The sequence below is a fragment of the Castanea sativa genome, chromosome 1 (genome assembly GCF_040712315.1).
Source record: "Castanea sativa cultivar Marrone di Chiusa Pesio chromosome 1, ASM4071231v1".
NCBI classification, from domain to species: domain Eukaryota; kingdom Viridiplantae; phylum Streptophyta; class Magnoliopsida; order Fagales; family Fagaceae; genus Castanea; species Castanea sativa.
This window is the reverse complement of record NC_134013.1, coordinates 86,049,697-86,065,584: the sequence shown is the minus strand read 5'-3', so window position 1 is coordinate 86,065,584 and position 15,888 is coordinate 86,049,697. Positions and strand designations below refer to the sequence as shown.

At 34.0% G+C, this 15,888-nt stretch overlaps 1 protein-coding gene across 3 annotated transcripts; it reads right to left on the bottom strand.

Annotated features, from left to right (window-relative positions):
• Positions 1-1,339: 1,339 nt before the first annotated feature.
• On the bottom strand, positions 1,340-5,462 carry LOC142628307 (AP2-like ethylene-responsive transcription factor AIL5). 3 transcript variants are annotated; one of them, XM_075802497.1, is made up of 9 exons: positions 5,071-5,462; positions 4,381-4,774; positions 4,182-4,264; positions 3,730-3,738; positions 3,322-3,410; positions 3,134-3,207; positions 2,917-2,967; positions 2,723-2,799; positions 1,340-2,435 (listed from the first exon to the last, which is right to left on the bottom strand). In XM_075802497.1, exons 1-9 carry the CDS (start codon positions 5,183-5,185, stop codon positions 1,735-1,737), a joined length of 1,593 nt encoding a protein of 530 aa, XP_075658612.1. In that variant the 5' UTR covers positions 5,186-5,462; the 3' UTR covers positions 1,340-1,734. The 3 variants fall into 3 exon arrangements, with proteins under 3 accessions (XP_075658612.1, XP_075658656.1, XP_075658555.1); XM_075802541.1 differs by having other exon boundaries at positions 4,381-4,765; XM_075802440.1 differs by having other exon boundaries at positions 4,381-4,783; positions 5,071-5,461.
• Positions 5,463-15,888: the final 10,426 nt, after the last annotated feature.

The following is a 15,888-nucleotide window of genomic DNA, read 5'->3' as shown; positions in this document are numbered from 1 at the left end:
TTTTCTTTGCCTAGGATGCTTAACATAAATTCTTTGGTTCCGACTATGATATGCCCATGCAAAATTATTTGAGACATTTTGAAGGAAATGCTGAGCTTGATATTATGGAACAATTTTTTAAGCTCATGTACTTATTCAAGTACAATTTTTTAGAAGTTTACTTTAATTTAACTTAGTTTTCAAGTTGAATAAACCAATAAAAATAAACTGTGGAGAACAGAAAATTAAGTATCAAAACGGTTGAAAATTTGGATTAATATTGCAAATCTTATATCAGTTACATATAATATCTCTCTCACATTATATGGGTCCTACAATTTGTTAGATCCTATGAGAAATATATTACACGTAGTTTATACATAAGATGTTTTTTAAATGTAGAGCATTGAGAAATACGAATACAATTAGGATGATCCATTCCTTTCAGATAAACCTGTATATTCTCAGCAAAAAATAACAGACCTTGTCTATGAACATGCACTAGAATGGACTGACTGCTTCGAAAGAACCTGTGAGAAAGCACTTTGCTTAACACAGGCTTTTTTGAGGGTCCTTATGCCTATACCGGTGGTGAATTAGAGTGGTATGACATCTCTCTTTGAAGTTTGATTAGAGCATCATATCAACTCTTCGTCATTAAAGTGAACAGTGTCTATGTTTGTATGAGAGCATCATATCAACATATCTTCATTAACATGAATAACTCTATGACCACAATTTAGTATGCAAGTTGGATTTCTAGTCAAAACGCAATCATTTCGTAAAGAGCAATGCTGCTGGGGATTCAAAATCTCACAAAAAAAATTTCAGGACCTTTTTCTTTATACAAAAAAAAAAAAGTTCTGAAAAAAAAAAAAAAGTGGCACAAACGTGACAAATTTTTAATTAAAACAAAACATTAATGTGGTCACGTCAAAATATTCTTTGTTGTTCTAAAAACACATCTCATATATAAGTGTCTCCCACCCTTTAACTTACATGCATTTAGCTCGTGCTACTCCCACTGCCATTGTCATTATATGATCAACACCATGGAATTATTTAAACTTTGTTCATATGCAACGTCACACTATCATTAAGGATCTTTAATTTAACTCTTTCACGACCATCCTATAATTAATTGGAGAGAGCTTTAGTTAGCTGTACTAAGAATCCCATTATTAAATAAGAGTGCTATGATTCTTCTTTTGATAAATCGATAATGATTTGAATCTAAACGTTTTTGTTGTTCGATATATGAAAATACCAATTGAACTACAAGACTCTTGTGGGGGTGGTCTTGGCTAGAGTGCCATTATGATTATATTAAATGCAAGGGAGAGAAGCTTTAGACAGAATGTGTGTATGGAAATTTTTCACATTGATAGTTTAATAAGATGTTCAGCAAAAAGAAAAAGAAAAATACTAACAAGATGGAAGCATTACAAAAGGATTCTCTCCCATTATACCCACGTAAATCATGTCAGTAAAAGAAAAAGAGAAAAGCAAAAGAAAAATGGAAAAAGCCAAAAACAGGAGAACCCAAGACCTTAACAAAGAACTTCAGTTAGTACACATGTCAGCTCTGCTGCACCTGTGAATTATGATATGTCAGTCCCAACTCATCATCTATTCAACTAAAGTTGACCACCCCCCCCCCCCCCCTTGTGCTTTTGTTAACACCAACAACAACAACAATACCCACCTCACTTTTTCATAATTTTGCACAGATTCTCATTCCCCTAGTGTGTGAGCTCATTCCATTCCAAAAATTGGTGTCTGAAAAAGATTGGGCTTTGCATGAGTTTGGAATGTGTGTAGAGCTGGGCCAATCCAGCTGCTTCCATAACCAGAGGAACCCTCATTATAACTATTGTTACCACTTAAGGCAATGGGTGTGGCAAATGGGATATTTGACGTACCATTATTCTGTTGATGAACATTATAGCCTGCATTGAAATACCCATTGTTGCTTTCACTGGCAGAGTTAGAACTTGCACAATAGTCCATGTTAAAGGGTAAAGTTGTGGTGTGATGATAGGCAGACACATTTGTGGTAGATGGAATTAAGTGTGGTTCAACACTAGGGTTCTTGGCATTGCCAAAAGAAGTAGCACTGTTTTGGTATCCAAGGATGGACCAGTAATCTGATGGGTCTTGTTTGATGGGTATTGCAAAGCTTAAGGAAGAGCTTGAGGGCTGTGATGCAAAGGTAATGGAGGATGCTGAGGAAAGATCACGCTCGTCTGATCGGCTTCCCCCATCAATGCTCTTGCTATCAGAAGCTGCAGAATCAGATGAATTCTTTGATTTGCTAGACATTCCTCCAATGGGAAGGTTGCTGTTGGCAATGCTCTTTACGTCATAGCGGCTCATGTCAAAGTTGGTTACAGCATTTAGGCCTCTGAACTTGATGGCAGCAATGTCATAGGCCTCAGCGGCTTCTTCTTGGGTGCCTGTTTGAAAAAAATTATTCTAACTTAATTATTCAAGTAACAATGTGCAGTGTTGTTTGGATAATTTGATGTAGCTTTTTTCTAAAGTGCACTTAAACTTATTTGCTGAAAGTTACTTAGAATATAGTTTTTTTTTTTTTTTAAAGTTGCGCTTTAAAAAGTTGTGCATAAACAAATAAATTAAAAGGCTAGACGACGACAAAGGCGTTGCAAACAAGACCCTACATTTTCATCTAACAATGTATTCTAGTAAATTGTTGTGAGAAGAATCAGGAAAGGAAGCTCACTGAAGGTGCCAAGGTAGAGATCTTTGTTGCCAGCAACTCTCCCAATTCTTGCTTGCCATCTACCATGTTGGTGGTGCCTGAATAAATAGTGCACATTATTTATAATATTATTAGTACAGACCAAGTATATTTTAAATCACTTAAAATAATATGATTATCTCGTGTACTAAATATATGCCAATGAAGATGTATACCTCGTAACGCCTCTGTAGATAGATGCTCCTCTCGAAAACCCACTACTTTTCCTAAACATATATAATTAACAAAGGAGCAAAAAAAAATGTATCAGGCACACCTTTTTAAATCCATTACATTCATACATAAAAGGATTTTCCAAAAGATGAACAAAAAAAAATGGAAAACTGTGGCTAAAAGCAAATCAAATATTCAATTAATGGCCATTAGTACTACCTTCGAAGTGAAGCAACAAACTCCTGCCTAGTCATGTTTTTCATCTCTTCCAGTTCTTTCTCATAGTTACAAACCTTTAGAAACCCAAAAATAAACAATTCATAGTGTCAGATCCAAACTTCAATGTAGAAAAAATACATATATAACAATAAAACTTTTCTTCTTTTACAAATTTAGCACAGACTCACCGGAAAATTTGTAGTGGTGGTCGGCCCCCAGTATTTAAGAGCAGCCAGATCATAAGCTCTTGCTGCTTTCTCTTCTTTATCATAACCACCTAAAAAAAACATTAAAAACAAAAAAAAACAAAATCATGTCAAAATGAGAATCCATAGGGGAATCTATAAATTGGATTTACACATTCATGCAAAAGCGAATCTTTGTTACAGTAAAAACAAAATCTAATGTCACTTCGATCGGACTAGGTGGACACATTTTTGATCATGAAAGAAGATTGGAGAACATAATGTCACATAGTAATGGAAGTAAAAAAATAAAATGATGACCATTGATTCTGTACTAGGAAGTAACAGTAGTACAACAGTTATTTTTACTCATGGAAGAGACAAGAGAGAAGAGAGACATAGAAAACTCACCCAAATAAACTGATCAGAAAATAATGATGATGATGATAATACGAGAGCATCCATGCCATTGCCAATCAAAACAAACAAACAAAAACAATAAAAGCCACGTCAGAATCTTCATCAATGCGTACTTATACTATACCACAATCAAATCTGAACCCTTCATTATTATTATTATTATTAGCATGTAAAATAAATTCTTGGGATTCACATTTCACATTCACACACAGTTATATTCATTCTTTTACTCCCATTGATTCCGGTTCACATTCACACACCCACACCACCTTCATTCAGTCAGGACCATTCTCTCTGAGTCCACAGTCCCAGACCCAGATCTCGTGGACCCAGGAATCAATGGTACGCACCCTATGCGCACGTTAGAAACTTAAACACATACATAAACAATCCCGAAACCCTAAAAACCTTAAAATAGAAAAAAATAAAACAAAAATTTTTACCTTGTCTTCCTTTCCTACTTTGCCCTTCTCTTCTGCAACTATTGTCCCAAAGATGTGCTTCATATCTGCCTGTCCACCTATGTCTGATATTTTCACATACAAAAAAAATTGTAATTTTATGTGGGTGTAAAAAAAAAAATCAAAGACGCATAAAATATAAAGTGGAACACTGAAAGTGAGACAGATGATATTTATTTACCGGGTCACGCCGCGGTAGATGGAAGTGCGTTGGCCGAAGGTGTCAACAGTTTTCTTAGGCGGTGGTTCGGTAGTAGCAACATGGAGGTTTTGGGGTTGGGTTTGGAGTTGTTGTTGTTGTTGTTGTTGTTGCTGTTGTTCGGTGGAGAAACCGCGGAGGAAACTAGCGGCAATGGTTTTGAGCTCAGACTCGTACATGTTATCATGTTCAGGCTCTGTAGGATGAGGATGAGTTGATGAGACATGATTGACAGTCGTCACAGAAGTCTCGTTAGAAAACTGAGCTAGAGGTGCAGTGGCGGTGGAGCCACCGCCCAAGAAGTCCTCCAGCTTGGGGCCACCGGTGAATATTGATAAGTTGGTTGCATCTTTTTCTGTAGCAGCAGCTGCATCAACTACACTGACTGTAAAAGTAAACCCCAAAAAATAAATTTTATATTGATGATATTATCTGATCTTATCGCTTGGATAATACACTAATTGGTTGGTTTCTGATGTAAAGATTTGAACTCACATCACATCACGACAAGAAACTTTATCAGTTAACGAGAGATATTACTAGTTAAACTAACTACTAATTAATTTTTAGTATAAACAGAATTTGATTTACAGTTAAGCTAACTAGACCTATTATCTATCTATGTTTGAGCAAGAATATATGTGCATGTATAGAAAAAAGTGTGATGTTTACCTGAGGAGGAAGAGGTAAAGGAGTGAAAGAGAGAGAGGGGAGAGGAGTGAGAGGGCAAGTTAGAGTGGTTGGAAAGAGAGAAGCCGAGCCAGTTCTGATGAGGAGAAGAATCCATGTTGTTGTTGTTGTCGTCGATGAGCGTGAAAGAGAGAGAGGGGGGACTCTACTTGGAGTTGGGGTTTGCTGATTTTTCTGTGTCTTTGGAAATAGCAAAAAAAAAAAATTTTGAGTTTTTTTTCTTGTTTTAAAAACTTCTTCTAGAGTAGTGGTAGAGTGAAGGAAGGTAAAATGGGGGTAATGAAGAAGAGAGGAGCGTGAGGATGACACAGATATAGAGGAAGGAAAAACAAGAAAGAGAAAGAGAGAGAGTCTCTCTAAGGGGTTGCACAAGAAACGAGGGTATTACACTGAAGGAAAATATAGAGGTTCATATAATAGTAAACAAATGTAAGTAATTTTAATACTATTTTAACTTAGAGGGGAATTGAGATATAGCTAAGCAAGTGGAAGCTTTTCATGGGATGACAAAACGGTGTCATCTCTCTCTCTCTCTCTCTCTTTTTCTATCTCTATCGCTTTCTATCTTTCTCTGTCTTACGCTTCTCCTATTGACCAAAAGAAATAATAATTTTCACCACACATGGTGTGGCTTAATGGTAAAAATTCTTATCTCAGCACTTAGATAATAGCCATTCGAGCGATAATTTTAACAAAATTCGTGTGGTATATATAGTATTATTTATTGTTGTCATGTAATGTAGAGTCAATAAGCCCACATTAGAGACCCTTTTTTTATTATTAAAAAAAAACAATAATTTTCAAGAGAGAGAGAGATAGAGATAGATTTGTATGTGGGTGTCATTTTAATGTGTATATGAAACTATTGAATGGTGTCATATTGATGTATATGTGTATGATTGTGGGGAAGCAAGAGGGTTAGAAAGGGGACACGGTGACCATTAAGAGGGAAGTGTTTTTCATTTTTGTGTGAAAAAAAAATTTATTTCAATTGGTCCCTACAGATTGCCGCGTGTCAACTTTGTTATGTCCCTATAAAATAAAGCTCCAGCTCCTCCTCATTTTGACTAAAAGACAACTCGCGCCTCTCTCGCCTCGTTTTGTTCTCGTAGAGTTTATATTTGTAGGACTAAATTTTGGTGGCCTCTTGTGTGCATGTAACTTTTTCCTGCAATTCCCACGATGATCCCACAGTCCATACAGGGTATTGTACTATTGTATTCAAACCTATAATATATATAATTAACAAGTACTCCAACTTCATAACAAGTGCGTGTGTTTCACCTGCAGAATCCCAAGGAAATTCTAGCTCAAATTAAACATGATGAACAAAAAGTAAAAACATGTTTTAAACCTTGAATGGATTTGGTTGAATAAAGTAGTTTTTTTTTTCTTTTCAAAAGCTTAAAATTTAAGGATCGTTGATCCATCTCGAGAAAGATTTTAAGCATCATTTTACTGTTATGTAAAATATAATATGCTTTTGTTTTGTTGTAAAAATACATTGAAGAGAGACTCATTAACTTTATTTTGATATATAATATATATACTTTAAACATTATTAAACATGCTTTTCTTTTTCTTCTTCTGTCGTCAATTACCTTAATTATTGAAGATATCTGAACTAGATTAAGATAATTCTTTGACTCATGATATTGTCTGTTGGACCTTTATTTCTTTGTACTTTAAAAGATCCTTATTTTTCTAATTTCATACTCTTTCCTTTTTTGTCTAGATGGTAAGAATCTGAGAGAAATGATCTCTTTTTCTTTAGACTTTGGCTTAGATCCAGTACTCTAAAACATTGCACCGATTAAGATAATGACATAAAGTCATCATTTTTAACCATGGCTTTGCCCATTCTCTAAGTTAAGGAATAGAAAATTAACAACGTAGCAAAAGAAAAAGGCCTCTTCTTTTTCCCTACAATGTGAAAAACAGAGCGTGGTAAAGGTGAAAGGAAGAAGCGAGTGGAGAAGTGACGAGTAGGGGGGTGACATCCATAGCATCCAAAGCACCAACACGAGTGAATTAGGAGGCATGGAGGGAGGGTTCCGCATTCTGCGAGAGGATAGATTTGCTAATGGCATCCACATGCTTCTGCATGTCATGCCCATGACACGTGAGTACCAACATTAATATTTTTTTTTTAAATGTCTACCACACGTGTCAGATGGACCCTGAAGATGCCATGTTGCATGCAGTCTCTGATTGTAATAAGAGTATTATTATGTGGTACCTAGAGTATATGCCAGAGGGAGCTAGCTGGGCATGGTTGCTCTTCAAGATTTTGCTTTTGAAGTTTTTATATTTTTACACTACTACATGGGCCACATATCCATGCAGAATAATATTTATGCTTTTAAACTTATATACTAGTCTAACATCTAGCTCAATCACCAAAAAGAGAGACTATATAGTAGTATGGATCTTTGTTTTTTTCTTTGTTATTCTAAATGTAAAGATAATTGCAGATTTGCACATGGGAGAGTACTTATCCAAAGGAAAAATAATGATAGCCAAGGTGAGAAGAAGGAAAGAGAGGATAGTCCAACTGTTGCCCTACATAATTGGAAACTTTGGAGCTTTTTAATTATTGGAAAAGAATCATCTCTATCCATTTAATGGTCCAAATTGAATATTGTAAATCGAAAATTATATTTATGTTAAGTTATTTTAATATTTAGATCACATAATAATATGCGTACATAATCATGCAGTCACATGCATGACACAACCATGTCATGAACCCTAATTCTAAGGCATCTAACTTGAGGTTATACTTGCCATCTATAGTTACTTGATTTATTTTTCAAATTATTTTGACTATATGTATTGTGGACCCACATTACAAGAGCCGATGATTGAAAATGGCATGATATTGTGGGTGGAGTCTAATCCATTATATTTAGTAGGCTTAAGTGTCTCATATCGTTCCCAAATCCGTACCCTAATTCTATACCAAATTAAGGTCTAGTTCAATCAAATCATGCCTTACCAAAACTTTGATATGGCCAAAAACTATAAGCTAATTTTTTTTTCTTTTAAATGTTATTGGCCATATATAAATATATAACATGATTCCACATATGTTATTGTTTTATATATAATAAAATTAACATCAAAATAATTTTTTCATGACTTAAAACATTTTTTTAATTAGCTCTAACTTAATAAAGTTTGTGATTAACATTCTTTTATACTCGACTAAAATAATTTGTAATTGACTTTACACTCAATTTATTTGCAATCTCTCTTTCTGTATAGACAATCAAACAGTCACACAATAATTTATTTTTCGTCTTATGTCGAAGCTTTGTTTAGACAAGCTCATTGGCTAAAATTATATGGTCGCAATCTAAGATCACATTATGAGAAAGCTATATCTATTTCTTAGATTCAAATCTTTGAGAATTTCTAGAGATTTGAATATAAAGTTCCAACACATTTTTTATATAATTGACTCTAGTAATTTTTACTTCTTGAGCACGTTTTTCTTTAAATATGTATTAATAGGTGATGAATTCTCCATGATTAACTTGTACCCTGAAAATTAAATACTAGTATAATCTTTATAAATTAATTATATAGATAGCTTAAAACATTAATTATTAAGAATAATAATCTACTTTTAACATATTGGAATCAAAATAAATCTGAAATTCTATTTTTCATAAACCTTGACAGATGCCTATCTGTCAAGCTGCTGTTGAGCCACGGGCTTCAACAACTCTACAAGTCTCGATAGATGATAGCTGTCGAACTTTAATGAACAACACTTTCTCAGCTTGAATCTGGACAGACTTGCATGGTTTCAATACTTGAACTTGAACTCTTATTCCTTGAAGTATTAAATACATCCTAAATCTACCCAAATACAAGTAAAGTGCGTTTTGTCAAAGGATTAGTCAATTACATAAAATGTTGACATATGTTTCTAACAACCAATCACATATGTCCTAACAACAAACATAATAGGTCTCAAGCTCCTAACCAAGAAATCCCAGAAGACTACCTTTCTTTTCTTCTAATCATGCATAAGGCCAAAATGTCGACCCTGCTGTTTGGTTGTTGGACACTTTGGAAGAGGGTTTTTCTTTTCTTTCTTTTGTTTGTTTTTAAATGCAAATCTATTTGTGGAGGAATATGTTTTATAAGTATGCATCATATCTGAGTGATGTTCATATGGCACAAAAGAATAATTAAAATGTGACTAAATGACATATTAGACCTTTAAATGAGTGATAATATAACACTATAACTTTTTGTTTTTAAATCTGAAGGTTGATTAGGTGAAATAACATCTACTTTATATTCTTTGTCGGTATATAAAGGGAAATTAATTTTTTTTAAAACCCCTTCCTCCACCCCTTTTTTGATTGGCACAACCCTTAACAATAAATTCTCTGATATCTCAAAGGTTGATCATTGTCCTTATAAACTAAGCTCTTATTATTTTCCACCATTTTTTTTATTAGAAAAAAATCTTGTATGTATATTTAGGGATAAAGTGCCTAGAAAATGATATTGGGCTGTGGGCCGTGTTCGAAGTCCTTAAGTCGTCCGAGGACAAGTGGACATTAATGAGGACGTACAAATTAGTGAGCTATGCAAGAAGTTTGGTCATAAAAGATTGAGAGTGTTGTCCAATGAGAAATACCTCATCGGCTAAGCAGAGTAAGAGTCAAAGGTCCAACATTTCATCAAGAACAACATACCAAACGATCATAATGGTAAGGATAAGCATCAGAAGGAAATAAGACAAAGGAAAGCTGTGAAATATCTAGGAAAAAGCTGTTATCACCACATTGAATGCTTTTTAACTAACTCTCTGACCGCATTAATGTGGATGTGATACCTGAGCAGAGACATGTAGTCTTACAGCAACTCACAAAGACTTCAGGAAGATGCTAATGGGAGATGGATCAACACCAGCAATTTGATCTACATTTGAAGGGCTAAGATGAAGTAAAACAGGAGAATATAAAGAAAAGAAACCCCTTTACGAAAAAGGGGGGCAGATAATCTAGAGAAAGAGAAATCACTTTATATTCAAGAATTGTAATTGTGTTTAAAGTCTAAGAGAAATATATAAGAACTACCATCCTCGGACTTTGCCGAGGAGGATTTTCTTTTCATTAGACTATTTATTCTTGCTTTCAAATATCATTTAGCCTACTGTAATTACTATCCAACATCTTGGAGTTCAGTTTCTAACTCACTTTCTACAAATTCATTATTTTCAGCTCTTTGAGCCTGAGCCCTTTTCATCTTTGGGCTTTTCAATCCAAACGTGCACTTACAATATATATATATATATATATATATATATATATATATATATATGATCACCTCAAGTTTGTCAAAATAATTATAGATAACTAAAAATTTATATCTTCTAATTAAAAGGGGGCAGAATATAACATGGAACAGCTCAAAAACAAAATAACGATGATAATAACCTGAGACTATTCCATCACTAATTGTCACTTGAAAGTTGAACTTAGATTCGAACCGACACAACCCCATGCATGCACCACCAGGTGATATTACTCAACCACTACAATTAAAATTTTCCAATGGTTATATATATATATATATATATTCTTAGGTTACGTCAACTTTGGATGTGTGCAGAATAATTTCTCAATCGTTAAATGAGATCAAACTTAACGCAAACCCAAGGATCAAAAAATGGATTGGAGTTAGCTAAAATGAAAGACTCAATTAGCACCTCCCCTCAGATTATAATTACTTTATACACATTCAAGATATGTATTATCTCTTTTATAACACATGAGTTCCACAACTGTATGATTTTTCTTTTTTTGGTAGAAAGGGGAGAGTTTATTTAAATATATAGTGCAAATAAATCAAGCATGTCCATGTGACGCATGCAGCTTGTCTAGTTTCAGGAATTAGTCATAGGGCACTCCTCTAGGAATACCTATATCACTATATGTATGCAAAAGATCCTAGGTATATCTACATAGAACAAAAGATGGACAATAGGAATACATCTCCAAAAGATGGGTCTATTTAGTTGTATTGTTTAAATAATACAATACCTGTTTTCACAACATATTTTCACTCACACATATTTTCACAACACTCAAACAACGTTATTAGAACAACATTACCAAGCGGATCCAGCTCTCTCCCCCTTTTCACGAGTCAATTTGCAATTACATTAGTTTCACAGTAAGTATAATGTAGACAAACTATCCATTAGGACCATCTATGCCCTGTTGAGGAACATCCGGCAATCATAAATAAACAAGGTCAAAACTAGAGCCATGGTCCCAAAAGAAGTTGAAACATGTAACTACCAAAGTATAATATTTATCGCAAACTGTAAGAAGAATGATACATATATATATATATATATACACACACATATATGTTAGCGACCACCACTAATCCCAAGTTGCAAGTATTAATAGCTGGTGGCTAATATATGGTGGACTAGAAACAGGACCAACCAGACAGAACCCAAACTATAGGACAAGCAAAGGGCACATGAAAATATATATACTAATAGTATTAGATGAGAGATTAGGAGTAGATTAGGTATTAATCAAGTAGTGGACAGCAGGCAGGACCTCAAAACCCGGATAAGAAGTTAAAAATGCTTTTAGACTAAGCAAACAAAAAGCAAAAAACACATAAGAATACAAAAGTTGGAAGTGAAGTGAAAGTGTTGAAGAAAAAATTAACAAAAAAAAAAAAAAAAGGAAGTGAAAGCAGATTGGCAGAGAGTTCGGCGGGAGTGTGTTTGCATTTGATTTTGATTCTTTTTCTTTACAGTAAAAGGTAATAATGTAAGCTTAAAAACACTTAAAATAAAGTGATAAATTGGCTGGCTTTCGTAATTCAAGGCCAAAAATTTTCCACGGTCAAACTATGTTCAAAGTAATGGAGTGGGTTTTTGTGGTCAGTGAAACGATTCAAACCTCACGTTCTAAAATATTTTATTATTACTTCATGATCACCTCTCACATGACCCTTTTTTATTTTGGCAGATAGATGCTAATTTTTATTCTTATTGTTCAAACAATTTTTTAAAAAAAATATTATATTTTACATTCTGTGTATGGGAAAGGTCTATTAATTGTCTGAACTTTACTTATATATGATTTGGGACATGTGTCTTTTAGTGTGGACATGTGGGTCCAAAATGTTGATATGATTCTCATTCGTGCGATGGATTGATTTTTTTGGGCTACAAGACGAGTCAATAATATCGGAAGATCACTGTTGTCTTTTGAATTTAATGTTTATATAAATAAATAAATATATATGTTTATGATGATCCACTGATCCAGCTGCTACTAATTGGAATTCCACTGTAGCAAATTTGGTATATCCCTAAAAAAACAAAAAAGTTGCTGCTGATTAAATAATTTTGAAACTTCTTCAACTTATTTTAATTATAATATTGGAGGATTTTTTTTCTTGTGTGGTAGCTAAAGTTTAAAATTATTTGCCGAAAATCTGATTTCTAAACTTAGTCTTTGATTTTTAAAGTTTTTTAAAAAATAAAGTCTTCACTTCAAAATATATTTTATTTGACATGGTTCAACTCCAAAATTATTGTCTCTCACTCTCACTACAACTACTTAAGAGAGCGCTTGCAATTTTCAAACTCTTTAGGGCCTGTTTGGTACTCCATCTCAAACTCACATTTTTACATTTTAAACAATATTACACACTTTTTCACCCACACGTATTTCAAAAAATTACAAAAATTTCATCTCAAACTACTCTACCAAACACCCCTAGTATTTAAGACTTTAGGTCTCTCAAACATTGGATCTTTAATGAGTAGAAGTTAATACGATCACGAATCACTATCTATAACTAATCGCTCTAATTATTTGTTGTTATTTAAGAAAAAAAGAAAGGTATCATGTATCTAAAACAACATTTTTAACAACAAAAAAAAAAAACTTTGAAATAGAACTTTTTGAGCTGCTTTTGCACATTAGTTAAACTTAAAGTGTGAAATGTTTTATTTTCTATGTCCTAAAAAAAGTCATTCTATTTTTTCACTTTTATTTTAGATCTATAACAAGAAGGTGCCATGTAAGAAAGTCTTACAAGAAATTATTGCTTATCCGTTCAATCAATCAATGGAAATTATTTGCAATTTTAACTGAATTAATATAATAATATTCCAGTTGGCAAGACAAAACAAAAATCAATTAGAGTCAAAATTTTCTAATCTTGACTGAATTTATATTTCATATTTTAGCAGATTCTTCAAACTAAAGTGTCCAAGTTTATCTCATAAAACCTTCTAAAAAAAAAAGTTTATCTCATAAAAAATTTGTAAATTAAAGCTGTTTCTTTTAAAGGAGCAAATGAAATTTTTTTGAGTAGTCATGATTAATAAATAAATATCATGTATAAATATTTTCTATTGAACAATTGCACAAGTTGGTAATTAGTGTCAAGTGATTCTACAGTCACTTTTCAAAAGAATTAATTATTTTGGCTTTAATTTTAAGTTACTTCAAGTAAAGTGTTATATACTCACAGAAATATTATTATATCCTAACACACGTGGATGTGATCTACGACTGGTCGTCCGCTCTTTTCGGTACGACTACTCGGATTCAAGATTTGCTCATCTTCATATTAATAATAATAAGTGAGTTCTTAAAAAAATAAGAAGTTGCGGTAAATTAGCTGGTAAACACCGGATGGGGAGATTCTCAAATTAAAAAAAAAAAAACCAAAAAAACCAAACAAAAAAAAAAAAAACACTGGATGTGGACACGTGACAGAGCACGTGCCGGCTCAATATACGGCTTGCTCTTATCACAAGCCACAGGACAGGACGGGCGGTGGTACTTATCACTGAACTCTCTAAACTTGCAACTTGCTACAACCACCGCATTCTACACGTGCACATTTCCTATTCTTTTAGAGAAATGATATGTCCACAATATTTTCACAACATTTTTATAACAAATCCTAAGTGGCAGGATGTTACTGGTTGTTATTGTTAGGGCAAAAAAGTAATCTTAGTGTTAGGTTCAAATTTGAACCAATAACAACTAACCACCTATGATTTGTTGTAAAAATGTTGTGGACGTAGCACCTCTCATTCTTTTACCACTTTTTTTTTTTTAGTTCAAGTTAGGTCTAATATTCAATTGTGCTAGACCCATTAAAATAGTGGCACGTGTTTATTTTTTAGTCGCATATTATCATTTCAACTGGTCAAATATATTGAACCCAAGCCAATTTTTATTTTTATTTTTAAATGTCCTTATTCTTTTACCTAATTCTTACATTTGATCACATCAGGTTGGTAAGCTTAAGCTCAACGGACTACCAAGTCATAAATTTGAAAATCTCAAATTTCACTTACCACAAAATAATCTATAAAGTATTTGAGGAGTGAAATAATCTAACAAAAAACATGACCACCGCTTCCTTTTATGTGTGTGTTGTGTTGGGGGGGGAGGGGCGGGGGGGCACTCGAGCCCAAGAAATCAGTACCAGCCTGAGTAGCCAAAGCCAACCCCTAAATGGAAGTGGACCCAAACCTAGTTGGAGTGAGCCCAACCTAACAATTCGTATGTTGGAACCTAGAAATTATCGTTCGAGGGAAATCCCTCAATGTTCGGCCCACTACCAATTGATAAGGCGATGGAAAATCGACGATGAAATAATTAAATTCAAGTTAGTTGTCGAGAGTTATCAGTGCCTTTGGGGAGTTCGTTGTTGAATGCTATTTGGCATCTAGAACAAATTTCAAGAAAATCCTCAGAAGACATGATGATTTCTTAGGATTCTAGGTGAGTGGGATTGCATAGAAACTGTTGAAACAGTAATGATTTGAACCTCACTAAGGAGAGACTATATAAGGGGAGTGAGGGCAGACAATGAAGGTAGTTGGAAAAACTGGGGAAAAAGGAGCAAAGAGAGAAAACAGAGTGTGAAGAAGGAAGGGAAAAGAACGATAAGAGGGAAATGGGGTGTTAGTCAAAATCTTCACAGAGATAACAAAAAATGGACTGTCCAATTTGTGTTTAAAGTCATTTCTTGTAAGATTGTATAGAAACCCACTAATAAATAAATTGGGAGCCCAAATCCTTTGTCCAGGACATCAGCTCTCACAGGTTTGGGGACCACAATATATATATATAATCAAGAAAAAAAAATCACAAGACAAATGAACTTAAAGCAAGTTGAAACAAATTGCAATGTAACAATGTCTTCCATGCTTTAGCATGCACGACACGAGTTGGCTGCCAATGTTTCCCTGTGCAGACGTGAAATGAAACCATTGCTCGGGCACTCAGCGCCATTCTGAATTTGCCTAACCTTGACTAGAAGGCACATTTTTCATGCAAGCTCTAATATACGGGCTGCGAGAGTGATGAATACTAAATACCATCATGCAAGGTTGGTCAAACTAGTGGTTAAGTGATTGGCAGCTCCAAATGTGAAGCCATGCTACTTATGGAGTCCGGCTTTCTCCTTGGTTTTAGAAAATTGCAAGTTGTTAATTTAGAATCTGATTTGGAATCTTGATAACGATCTCAGAAATTTCTCACCATTGGAAGATCAATTCTACATGTCATTCTTACCCAAAGAAATCTACATGATATAATATTAACAGCATCGGAGCTCAGCTCCCACTAGGGCAGTGATTATTCTCCACAACCAATTACAATGGGTACTGAGCTGCTACAGAATCAAAGAAAGGTTCCCCATCTCAACCGCCCATTTGCACAAAATACCACTACCAATATCAAGTTATAATCTACTAACCTTCTCCAAAAA